At 37.1% G+C, this 13,317-nt stretch overlaps 1 protein-coding gene across 1 annotated transcript in view; it reads left to right on the top strand.

Moving 5' to 3' along the window:
- The window catches only part of MOXD1 (monooxygenase DBH like 1), an 82,753-nt gene extending 79,035 nt beyond the window's left edge, over positions 1–3,718 (top strand). The window contains exons 11-12 of the mRNA XM_030853431.2: positions 1,580–1,748; positions 2,258–3,718. Coding sequence (XP_030709291.1) covers positions 1,580–1,748; positions 2,258–2,419 — 331 coding nt within the window. The 3' untranslated portion in view covers positions 2,420–3,718. The remainder of the gene's footprint in view (positions 1–1,579; positions 1,749–2,257) is intronic.
- The last annotated feature ends 9,599 nt before the right edge of the window (positions 3,719–13,317 follow it).

Genomic DNA, 13,317 nt, shown 5'->3' with positions numbered 1-13,317 from the left:
CGACTCCCACCCCGCTAACCCCCAGCATTTCCCTGGTGATGAAGTTGATTTTCCTTTTTTCAAGACAAATACCTTAGCTGTTTGAAAAGTAAATTTGATTTTTAATATTTGATTTAAAGTTATTTTATATTTAATGAAATATAAAGCTTTTAGTGTATAGGACATTGTATGTGAATATAATGGGCCTCTTTCAAGTCAAATTTTTACTTTATGCAAGTTTTTACATGTACAAGTTTTATTTTATACTAATTCTGGATTGTTTCTCTGCAGGTCTTCACAATGTATTTAATTTACAGTGTTATAGATCTAAGGTCATTGCTAGATATGTTTAATGTAGTATGATGGTGATTGCTATCTATGGTACTTTAAGGTCTCTGTGCAAAATAGTACATTTAAAACTCACCAAAGATATATTGACTTTAATTAAAGGAAAAAGAAGGTTAGGAATAAAGAATATAAAGATTCTCATATATGACCTATTGTATTATTCATTGTCTTATTAGAGTACAGAGGAAATGATTTTGTTTTAAACATTAAAAATTTATCTTCGTAACTGTAAAAGATTAATAAAGGATGTTTAATTTAATTAAAAAGATAATATTCAATGTGCCTGAGTAGGTTATGTGTGTAAGAGAGAGAGTCGGTAGTGACATAATTAAATGAAGAAATTGTGAAGATCAAATATTAAAATTATAGATTCCTCAGCTGGAGGTTAATTCATTGTTAATTACTGAAAATCACTGGAACTTCCTCTTGGGGTGTCAAGGGAGCCAAATACCTACTGGTTACCCATGATAATCTCCTGGAAGGTCCATGGAGTAGTTTATATAAATTTCTGAGCTATGCCAACACTTACACTTTTCCTTTTTTCAAGAATCAATAATATCAAACTTATATTTAATGAAAGACGTCACCTGAAGAGTACCTCTTGAAGCTGGTCATGTCATTCTTCTGTGATTTCGTCCTTCTTTCTTGGACATTTAACATATGTTTCTTTAGAGCAGCAAGTAGAAGCAGAAGGTATCATCTGTAGAGTATTTTTTTCTCAGTGGAATATTAAAAACACTGGTTCCATTTCAAATTTTTCAAAACTTTTTGTCACTTAGGCAAGCTAAAACAGGGCAGCCAGCAGCGGTCAGGCTTTTCAACATCATGGAATTGAAATTTCCAACGTTGTTCAGTACCTTTTGAGATTCTGTACGTTTCTTAATTACACCATTAGCATTATACTCGTCAGAACTGAATGCTTACCAGCTATATTGTTAACTAGAACCAAAACAAGTACGTGAGGAATTAGGAGGCTCTGGGGAAGCTTTCTAAGCCAAAACGATTTGTTTAAAAGTAATACCCATCTGTTACTAAACCGAGGAATTTTGTTTTTTTTTTAAAAGACTCCTTATTTTATATGTATTTCTTCTAGCAACTGCTTAAGAGTTCATCAGTGCTTTGCATTAGGTTATCTGTGTGTGTGTAAAAATGAACAAGTATGAAGTCTATTTTAGAATGTTGAAAAGTGACGGAAACATGTAATGCTTTTGTTCTGAATATGACTAATTATGGTTATTTATTTTAAATTCAGGACCTGGCCTTTCATTATTAAAAGCCCCAAGCAGTATAAAAACCTTTCTTTCATGGATGCAATGAATAAGTTTAAATGGACTAAAAAGGAAGGTCTTGCCTTCAATAAGATTGTCCTTAACCTGCCGGTGAACGTGAGGTGTTCCAAGACAGACAACGCAGAGTGGTCGGTAAGGCCCACTTTGTTTTCATCTTACCTGAATCCGCAACAGGTACAATCAAAGGAACAGACAGATATCCGTAAACCCAGTGGTCCAGCTCTTGTCACCGTTTTTGGTTCTCTTGGTATAGTATAGATTAGCCAAATCTTGTCTTTTGATATGTGTGCAAATTTATTCAGTGATTACTTAGATTGGCCCCAAACTCCTGATTCCACTTCCTTTGAAGAAGGCAATCTATTCTAAAACTAAAGTTGGAGTGAAGAAGGAATAAAATGGGATGAGAGCTTCAAAAAAAGACAGAGCGTGTTTCCTATCTCTTCTTTCCCACGGGCGTGCCCGGCCCTCTTCGCCCCCTCGCTGGGAATCCTTAAGGTTCTGACACCCGGACGGTGCACAGCTTCAGCATCCGTACCGCCACCCCTTTAAGCCCTGCAGAAGCGCAAAGGCTGAGCAAGCTTGGCCGCAGTCCTGCTCTTAAATCACACACTCAGTGGCAATGTCTGCTCTTTCCTTTGCAGATTCAAGGGATGACAGCATTACCTCCAGATATAGAAAGACCCTATAAAGCGGAGCCTTTGATGTGTGGAGCTTCTTCCACCTCTCTGCGTGGAAGTGTGTCTCTCGAGCTGCTCCTGTGCTTCATGGTTCTGGGCGGCACACTAAGCACCGCGAGCTTGTAATTACCTGCACCGCTAAGCACGTAATCCTGTTGTGCTCCGTCACCATGGTTTTCCGAGTTCCGAACGTGCAGGTTAAAAACACTTTGGGCGTGAAGGGTGAGGGTGAAGCTCTTGGAGACTTTCCTTTCACATGTTCCCTTCCTCCCCTCCCCCTCTTCCCAGGCTGCCTGAGAGATGTCAGTCGGGTTCTCGTCTTTTCCTCAGAAACATCTGATAAAATGTATCGACCCCCAAATAGAGCAAAGCTGGCCTGACTTAATATAACCTCTTAAAAACTATGGATAAAGTCAAGTGGAAGTAAAAGAATTCTTTATCTCCTTCTGTATTTCATTTTATTGAAATACTCCTTGTTATTTTACTTTTTAAAATTGTTGATTCGGTTTCTATATTCCTTTTTTTTTTTTTTTAATGTTTTCTTCTTAAAGGTGTAAAAGGAAGTACTCTCCTTTCCAGTTGTCTTCCTCTTTATTGCTCTCTGGTGTGACTTCCCAGATGTAACAGTGGTCCTTCCTACCTTTCCGCGTTACCTGGTTCTGTCCTTTTCTGTGCGTTACCCACGGACCTCAATGCTTTCTGATGGTGCCCATTCTGAGTCTGAGTCCCAAACTACCCTGAATCCATCTCAAAGTACTTTTTTTTCCCCCTTCCCTGCTCAGCACTGGCCAGGTGAGTTTTTTCCTTGAGCTCTGTCACTATCTAAAAAGAAAGAGGCTATGGGAGACATAGAAATGGTACATAACTGATTGTAGGCTGAGGAGAAAATGTAATTGGCCGCAAACTCTGTGCTGTGAGGGGTGTTTTGTGGGGCTCCAGGGCAAAGGCCAGATAGTGTGAACCAGCTGAGGAGGGTGTGAGGTCCCTCCCTGACCATGGTGGGTGTCACACGTGTTGCATACTGGCTCAATCTGAGTCACAGTTGCTATTGTAGATGTATTTTTATATTAGATAATAAACTAACTTTCCATCGTAAAATTGTCACCAACTGAAAATTTTGTCACCTTTTTAGGTTCTCTTGGTATAGTATAGATTAGCCAAATCTTGTTTTGTGTCTTTTGCTCATTTCTTAAACTAAGTCTGTTTGGATCATATTAATAAAGTAAATAAAATTAAATTTTTGTGTGGTATCTTGCGTACTCCTTGAGAGAATCAAGTGGTTCAATACCGCTTGATTTGCCAGTCCAGTCAATTAAGAATGTTGCATTTTTCCATTCCATTTTTAAGCCATTTCTCCCTAGCAAACAATGTCTTCAACACAAACTGTATTGTCTTTTAAATAAATATTATGTTTTGGAGTTTTTCCTTCTTGATTCTCAGAGTTTGTCCATCTAATGAAATACTTGTAATGTTTTTGAGGAATATTTTATTGTTAACTTTAATTCTTTTTATTTCATAAGTGTTATATCAGATTCTATGATTTTCCTTCTAAATATTTATGTAAGAAATATGATCATCTCAAACACTCCCTATTTGAAATTTCATGTTTATTTTTACTTCAGAATTTCTGAATCTGAGATATCAAAGTAAAATGATTTCCTTTGGAAATTGTGTAATATTATATTTGTTTTCATTGTTCTTAGTTAGGAAGGTGCACATACCGGCTAGAAAAGGATACACAGCTTTTGGAAACTCAAATCTTTGGAGCCAGGGGAATCTATTTTTCTACTTAATGTTGCTAAGAATAAAGCTGACATTCTTCTGGTAGGAATTCTCATGAATATATATAATTTTGAGGCATTGACTCTTTCTTTGAAATTGGGATAGGTTATCTGTTGAATATTTGGTAGGATTCTGATTATATTCTAAGTTAGTTTGCTCTTTAGTTGAGCAGACCTTCCTGAACAGCCCAGGCTTTTAACTGCTGCCCTGGATCAGGTCACAGTACCTGTTTCCTAGGCCGTCAGGGAGGAGTGCCTGAGACTCAAGGGAGGACAGAGTCTCCATGTACAATGGTCCCTGGTTTGAGCCTCCGTGTGATAAAGCCAAAATTCATCAAGGCCATGTGAGGTTGAAAGTATCTTGAGTGATCATTTTCTCTGGAGTAGTCTCAGGCAGGGTCAAGGGTGAAAAGAGTGATTCGAGTGATGCAGTCAACAGAGGCAGATGAATTAAGAGCTCTGGACTTTATCTTAACGGCTACAGAGGCCAATGATGAATAGCAAATAGCAGGACATTTGGAAGCAGGATATAACTGCACTGTACAATTTGCTCAACTAAACTCTTATTGTTGGACGTACAGGCCATTTCCAGTTTTTCAGTATGATAAACATTGCTGTGATTAATGTTCTTATAATTAAAACTCTCATTTCTATAAGTATTGCCTTATAAGTTACTAGAAGTGGAATTACATATTAATAATTGCGTATTTTTGAGAATTTTGATGAATACTGCCAGATGCCTTCAACTTGTTCAAATTATTCTCAAATGGTTCAAAGAAGAATCCTATCTATCTATCTATCGCTCTATCTATCATCTATCTATCTATCTATCATCTGTCCACAGAGAGAGAATAATAATTCAATATGGTAAAATGATACCAATTGAGGACTGTGGGTGCAAGATATAGGAGTTTTTTAATACTATTCTTGCAACTTTTTTAAATTTGAAATTATTTCAGAATAAAAAGTTACAAATGCAATAATGAAAGATCCACTATAGTAAAGTGATCCAGGCAGGTGACCTTCCCTAGACAGTGGCAAAGAGAGAAGTTGGAATGTGATTATGCCTCAGATGCCCATGGGTAAGTGCAGGGATGACTGGCAATTTGCCAGTTCTGACTAAGGATGGAATATATTCCCAGTTTAGAGGTCCAGAACAAAGGGCTTGAAAAATTTAGGGATTTGGAAAGGATCCCAGAACAAAAAAGGAAGAGGTTTTGGAGCTGGAAATCATTAAAAATATGTATCATTTATTTCATGTTTTTTCCCCTGATTATAAATCTAATGTGTAGTAATGCCTATTCACTGAAGAAAATTTAGAAAATATGGTAACTTAAAAAATAGACAAAACCCAAATCTGTTAATCCTATTACCTAGAGACTACCAACTCTAACTTTTTGGTTCATATGCTTCTAGTATATGTCTGTGAAAGTATATATTTATGTGAATCCATATTTAATATTAGATAACACTAACTTCCGAAACAAATTCCAAAATATCAATGGCTTAACATAATAAAGTTTATTCATATTCATTTACTAGTTTGATGTGTGTGGTTCATTTGCTAATTGGCTTTCCTTTTTTTTTTTTTTTAACGTCTTTATGGGAGTATAATTGCTTTACAATGGCTTGTTAGTTTCTGCTTTATAACAAAATGAATCAGCTATACATATACATATATCCCCATATCTCCTCCCTCTTGTGTCTCCCTCCCTCCCACTCTCCCTATCCCACTCAGGTGGTCACAAAGCACTGAGCAGATCTCCCTGGGCTTTCCTTTTTGTGGTAATTCAGGGACCCAAGATCCTACGGTTCCATCATTCCTAGAGCCTAGGGGTCTATGCGTTCAGCCAGCTAACAGAGAAAGACCTGAACTAGAGTGACATAAATGACCACTTTCACTTTGCTGATTAAAATTAGTCACGTGGCTTCACTGGAATGTGAAAGGGGCTGGGAACGTAATGTCTGTTTGGATAGCTGCCTCCTAATGATAGTACTACAGAAGAGAAGCTCTGATGCAATAGATATTTTTAGCAAAATTGACTTCCATCTAATCCAGTAAATTCCAAGAGTTTTGAGTTTGAGAGACAATTATCAGACCAGTATAGTGTTGTCAACTATATATATATTTGTCAAGTAGGTCACTAAACAGGATAATTAGTATTTATTTAACAAGTTTTTTGAAAGCCTACTTGGAACCAGGCTCTTACTAGAATGTTGTGAGTAAAAACAGATATTGTCTCTGCCATGATGGAGATTATAGCCGCATGGTAAAGCTCACAGCTGAGCCAAATATAATCTCCTATCTTTATTTATTTATTTTTTAAATGGAAGGATTCAGAATAAGTGTCAGTCCTTCAAACTGAATAAATTTAGCTTTATGAAATGCTTATTCACCATCCTGAACCATCCCTTTTCCATAGATTATTTGGACCACAAACATAGTTTATATAGTTTTATCTATTTTGGTCATCTTAGCCTTACAAAATCTTGATTGACAGTTGTATCCAAATCCAGCATAGTCAAACTGGTAGTTTATGAGAAGAAAATGGTCAATTGAATAGCCTTATGGCAGCATCCCCTACCCCCCTGGCGAGAGGTGTGTTCCATGGAAAATATGAATAGCGGTGGAAAATTGATACAAAGTTAAAGAGGGTTACTGTTGCACTTTTCAGAGTTTCAAATATATGAATGTACATTTGAAAGTCCAAGCTATATAGAATGAAACATTTCCCGAACTCATTGACCACTCTACCACGTTGTAGTGGAGCAATGTTCCCTAAGGAACAAACTTTGGGGCACACACTTTTCCCCACAGAGCATGTCCAGGTTTATGGAACAATTTTTCTGAAGATTGCAACGTGTTCATGGCTAGCTGCAAAGCATAGCCCAGAAGACACGGGCCTTCCACGTGTGTTCATTGGTCTATTCCTTATTTGCTGTTCTTTTTGCCAACAAACACTATTTTTTATTAATCTAGAGTTAGTACAATTTACGGAGAACAAAGAAAAGGGAATTTACTTTTTTTAATTAAAAAAATACACTAAAATGAATTACATGGCATGAATAAGGTATCTGAGAAGTGTTGACAAGACTATATTTTTGGAAAGTTTCAGACCTATAGACACAGACTAATGGTGTGGAATTGATGTAATGAAAAACAATTAAAATTGGGAATAACCATCTACAAATGTAGAATGCAATCCTGAATTGAACCAATTTCTCCCTTAATATTTTTAAATAAGCCCATTAAATCTTGACAACCAAAATAATTCCATATATTTATACAATGCTTTGGAATTTGCAAAGTGCTTTCACATTTCTCAGTGTTTAAAACTGCTTTTACAAGTGAGTATTTGTATTCAGAAAAGCTAAGCAGACAGCGCGTTGTACTGCAGTAATCATAGCAGACCTAAGTTTCAATCACTTTACAAACTACACGTGTATAAATTAGATCCAAATTACTTGGATTTACTAAGCTTCTGTTTCCCATTGGTAAAGTAGGGATAATAATTTCTAACCTAATAAAATTGCTTGTGGATTAAATGTGATAATGAAGGTATAGCACCTGGCACAATGAGTTGTCAATATTAGTTTTTGTCCTCGCTTTGCAAGATCTCACATTTCAGGTGCACAGTATCTGATAACAAATGCAGATTTTCTCTCCTACCTTACAGACATAATCAACTGAAATTTGACTTTAACCAAACCACTTTTGCTGAGTGAATGATACGTAATCAAATGAACATTAGTCTGAGTGAATTTGGCAATCACGCCCTCAAAAAAAAAAATCTTTAATGACTGTCTACTTGTTATGTTTTATGTTTCGAAAGAGGTAAAATACTGTTTTGCTCTTTTATTTCCTCTTGAAAATAATCTGTTCTCATTGAAACTAATGATATTTCAGAGTTCAAATGAACTGTTTCTTGTCTTTTATGTGATTAGTTTTTATGTGAATAGCTTTAAAGTTCTCTATTTTTTATTGCTTCATGAGACTTTTTCTTCCACATTTGATTACAGTAACTTCACCTCACCTTGAGAAATTATTTTATAAGTTGTATTCTCTTATTAAGATATTTCTGGAAAAATGGACTCTTCTAAATAATCCTACTAAATATAATGATACTCTGTTAACCAAAAATAAGGAAAGATGGGGGAAATAAAAGAGTGGGGTGAGAGAGATCCATAGTAAACAAGGAACGTGTTTCTATTCGCCACTAGAGGGCGCTTTGTGTATCGCTCGTCAATCCTGTCAGCTCTGGAGCAGGATTTAAACAGGCTGGATTCGTCCAGCTGCTCTGAGGCTTCACATGTTGGACTCTTCCTACTTCCTTCCATATTACCTTTATTCTTGCTAATTCTAAATTCAGTTACCTAAAGTTTAAGCTTTCTTTCTGAGGGTTTAGCTCGAAGGTCAATCTTAAGTTTCTTAACCTTTTACTGTGATGATTCTAAGCCTCTTTCTAAAATTTCCAAATTGTCATTTTACTGTAGCTTGTGTTTTATACTTTCACCTTCGATTTTGGGATTATTTAGATCTTCAACTTTCTGTTATCTTATCTCTCACTGTTTTCTTTTCGTTTTTTAAATTTAATTCCCAGTTTCAATTCTGATCTAACCATCTTAATCATTTCTTCCCAATCTCTTTATTATTAAGTCCATTAGTTCTCCATAAAAAAAAATATATATATATATATATAGAGAGAGAGAGAGAGACTTCTTTAATAATAGCTTGATGCCCTTAAGTGGGATTGTGAGCAGTAACGAGAACACACTCTATAAACAAGGAAAAGTGGAGGAAATTTTGCCCCAAACTCTCTGCATCTACATCACTGGCTCCCTGTACAGGGTTTCCCAGGACAGATGAGGCTGTCTTCAGTGCTTGAAGTCATTGGTTAATCTTTCTAGAGTCATAAACCCTATTGCTCAGATGACACACTGGATTTGCAAGGATAGTGTTACTTTTTACAGACCATTTAGTGCTCGAATGAAATACTCTGTTCTTTACAACTCCATAGTCTCCAAATTATAAAAGCACAGGATTTGGAGTAAACTATGACACTTTCATTCCCCTAGCCAGGAGCAGTATATGGGCAGTGCACTTGGAGAAATGAGCAAATATGGTAACTAGGCCTACTCTTGGGGTTGCCTGTTTTCTTCTGTCACTTTTTGTGATTGTTAATGAGCTGGAGAAATTTTCTTTTTTTCTTTATTAAAATCGTCCATTTTTACAATTAACAAAGATTTCCTGCAGTCTGTCCTTTGCATAATTGAGATGTGGTTGTACATATGAGCTCTGCAGGAAGTCCGTGTGCAGCCTTTAAACAATTTTAACTTTTCATCCATCATTTACCCTTCAGCCAGACATGCTGCTACAGACTTGAAATACACTGGTGAACAAGAAAGCTCAAGTTCAAATCTCAGGAGAAAAAGATTGTAGGTACGGCTTTAAACAGATCTTTTCTTTTTAACTTTTCTTTACATAGCTAATACAGCATCAATTCTGATAGCCATGGGACATAGGTTTTTTTTTACATATAGTTCACAGCTTTACTTATCGTAATGTTTGACCTATATATTGCTTACAATTAAGTGTTGTATTTACCGTCAATGTTAGTGATATTTTTAGGACTGTTAGCTTATTTTCTGTATTATTTACAGATGAGTTTATTTAACAGTTAAGAGAGTTTCCTTTAAGTAAGATATGCCTGCATCTCTAATATGAATATTACTTTTCATGTGATGTGGATTCATTCAGCTTTAATTTATAAATTATACTTGTGAGCACTCTGCTTACAAGAGTAAGAAGGGTAGGAGGAGTGAGCAGAGAGCTCTCAGAGGAGGAGAGCTCGGGTTGTGTTCTGTGGCTCATATTCCACATCTACAGAAAAACACTTTTGCTTGGAACTGTTACAGAATGCTTAGTCTCCGGGTCATAGCAGCTTTTAGTACTTATTCTGATGTGATGACTTGACATTAAATCTTTGCCTTACTTCATTACAATGAACATAAGATTGATTTAAAGTTGACCCAAGTACAATGAAGAAGCTAGAATAAGATATTAAATTTTCTAAAATCCTCTTTAAATCATCGTTTTAAAATTCATGTCCGTTAGACTGTCTAATGGGATTTAACTGAAAATTTTTCATTTTCCTTTGTAACCCCGATACAGTTTAGCACAGTGAACTGCCTATAGTAATTTCATTATAAGTATTAGTTAAAGAATTCTGAAATATGTAGTTTTAGAGTATCTCCAATTATGCTTTTAAAGTTTTTTAAAAGTAGGTTGGGCTTCCCTGGTGGCTCACTGGTTGAGAATCTGCCTGCCAATGCAGCGGACACGGGTTCGAGCACTGGACTGGGAAGATCTCACAGGCCGCGGAGCAACTAGGCCCGTGAGCCACAACTGCTGAGCCTGCGCGTCTGGAGCCTGTGCTCCGCAACAAGAGAGGCCACGACAGTGAGGGGCCCGCGCACCGTGATGAAGAATGGCCCCCACTCCCCACAACTAGAGAAAGTCCTCGCACAGAAACGAAGACCCAACACAACGATAAATAAATAAATAAATAAATAAAATTGAAAGAAAAAAGTAGGTTGCTAATTTCCAGTAGGCTAAATATGTTTAATATTTAAAACTTAAAAAATTTTGAATTTTTTTGTACCAGAAGTGACATAAAGCACGTAATGTCAGACTAAGTAAATCAAACTTTTTCATATAAAGTTCTTTTATGGGATATCTTACTGTTGGTAGAAAAACACAGTAACCAGAACTATGAGACTAGCTTAAGGTCATGTCTGGTACGCAGGGCTTGCTTTGTAAATGGGCAAAAGGATAACCATCATGTGATCTAGCTTTATGAATTCAGATACTTAGAGGATGAATCGAAAAACTCTGCCTAGCAGGCTACTGCCTAAAATTTCAAAAATAGAACGTTATTGTTTGGTCATTGGAAAGCTAATACATTAAATATTATTCCTTCCTAAGAAAGAAGGAACTTTTTTTTTTTTTTTTTGCGGTCCGCGGGCCTCTCACTGTTGTGGCCTCTCCCTTTGCGGAGCACAGGCTCCGGACGCGCAAGCTCAGCGGCCATGGCTCATGGGCCCAGCCGCTCCGCGGCATGTGGGATCTTCCCAGACCGGGGCACGAACCCATGTCCCCTGCATCGGCAGGCGGACTCTCAACCATTGCGCCACCAGGGAAGCCCAGAAAGAAGGAACTTAATGGAATGTGGTGGAGGTAAGAAGGTTGGAGGAGATGAAGTGGGTCGAGTATTCAGATGAAAGAATGAATAAGACTACCTGCAAAAAAAATAATGGCCACTAAACAGAATCTAAGACAACCTTCTGTCCAATTTCTGTAGTTAGCACTATATGTGTGCCTAAGCCACACAACCAGGGTTTGTCAAGGTAATTTGCATTTAATGCATTCTCTCCTGTCATCCGTATAAGCAGCAAGATATTCACTTCAGTATAAAATAGGAGCCTGTGGTTTAACATGAGGAAAAGTCTAAGGCAAAGTTTAAAATGGGTCCCCATATACAACAGCTACATTTTCTTTCAGTCTTCTGGGAGTAGAAATGGCCTTAATTAATCAAGAAAAAACGTTATGGGGTGAAATGTCAAAGGATAACAGTGTTCCTTCTCCCCTTTTTGTGGTAGGTGTGACCTTCCCAAAGAATAGAAGGAATAACACATCGTTGAAGTCCCCATTTGGTTTTAAAGGACATGGGTGCCACTGTGGGGACAGATGCCCAGGCAGCTACAGAAATATTCTCGATCCTGGAGGGTCCAGCAGTCCGCTCTTGCAGACAGAACAATAGTCTGAGGTTTGCGCAGACACTGTGGTCCCGCAGATTTCTCATCTTTCTTCTTCCTTTCCTCCGTGTTCTCTCCCCACCCTCCCTTCCACCTTCCATTTCTCCCCTCCTGTCTTCATTCTGTCTTGCAAACTCTCAGCTAGACGGCACACATTTACTGAGCACCAAACTTGGCCGGGTTATCGACAAGACAAATTTCCTGATTTTGTGGAATTGACAGCCTCAAGGGAAAGCAGTACCATGAACAACCATCACGCAAATACCACTGTTCAGATATTAGAATGGCTGAAGTCAAAAACACAGAAAAGAATGCTGATGAGGATCTGAAACAAAAATATATAAACTTACACATTGCTGGTGGGAATGTAAAGTGGTACAGCCACTTTGATCAAAGGTTGCAGTTTCTTATAAAGAAAAGCATTCATTTAGCCTACAACTCATTCATGGAGCCATCACATTCCTGGGTGTTTACACTAGAGAAAGGAAACCTCATGTTCACATAAAGCCCTACATGAATGTTTGTAGAAGCTTTATTTATAATAACTAAAAGCTGGAAACAAACCAAATGTTCTTAAATGGGCGAATGGAAAAATAAACTGGGTACATGCAACTTATGAATTACCACTCAGCAGTAAAAAGGAATGAACTATTGATACAAGGACTTGGATACTTCTCAATGTCATATGCCAAGTGAAAAAGAAAATCTCAAAAGATTACATAATGTATGATTCCATTTATATAATATTATCAAAATGACACAATTATAGCGATGGAGGACAGACCAGTGGTTGCCGGAAATTAGGGCTGGGTGTAGGATTTGACTGTAAAGGGGTAAAACGAGGAAGTTTCTTTGTGATGATGGAATAGTTCTGTCCCTTAATTGTGATAGTTACACAAATACGTACCGGTAATAAGATTTCATAGAACTATGCACCCCTCTCCTTAAAAAAAAGAAAAGTACATGCAAATACTGGTGAAATGTAAACATTGTCTATAGTTGAGTTAATTGTATTGTAACAGTATTGATTTACCACTTTTGACAATATACTATGATTATATAAGATGTCATCATTGGGGGATTTATTGTTCCTTATATATTTTTCTATGTCCTCTGGCCTATGAATTCCATGAAGACAAGAATTATAACTTTGTTGTCTCACTTGTTCCTAACATACTACCAGGTACGGAGAAAATGCTCAATAAACATTTGTTGCATAAATGCATTCTATCATAAATTATCAGATGAAAAGTCTGGTTGCTTCTGAGATCAATCTCATCTAACGTCTCTGCTGTATTTAACACAGTGATCTCCTTCTGTCTTCTTCATATTTCCCCCCCCCCCCCGGCTGTGCATTACAATTCTCTCTCTGTTCTTTCCTGGACTTTTATCTTTTCTTAAACCCTACACAGTCCTTGAATCGAGGAG

The sequence above is a fragment of the Globicephala melas genome, chromosome 14 (genome assembly GCF_963455315.2).
Source record: "Globicephala melas chromosome 14, mGloMel1.2, whole genome shotgun sequence".
Lineage (NCBI taxonomy): Eukaryota > Metazoa > Chordata > Mammalia > Artiodactyla > Delphinidae > Globicephala > Globicephala melas.
The sequence above is the reverse complement of the archived record's forward strand: the minus strand, read 5'-3'. Positions and strand labels throughout refer to the sequence as shown.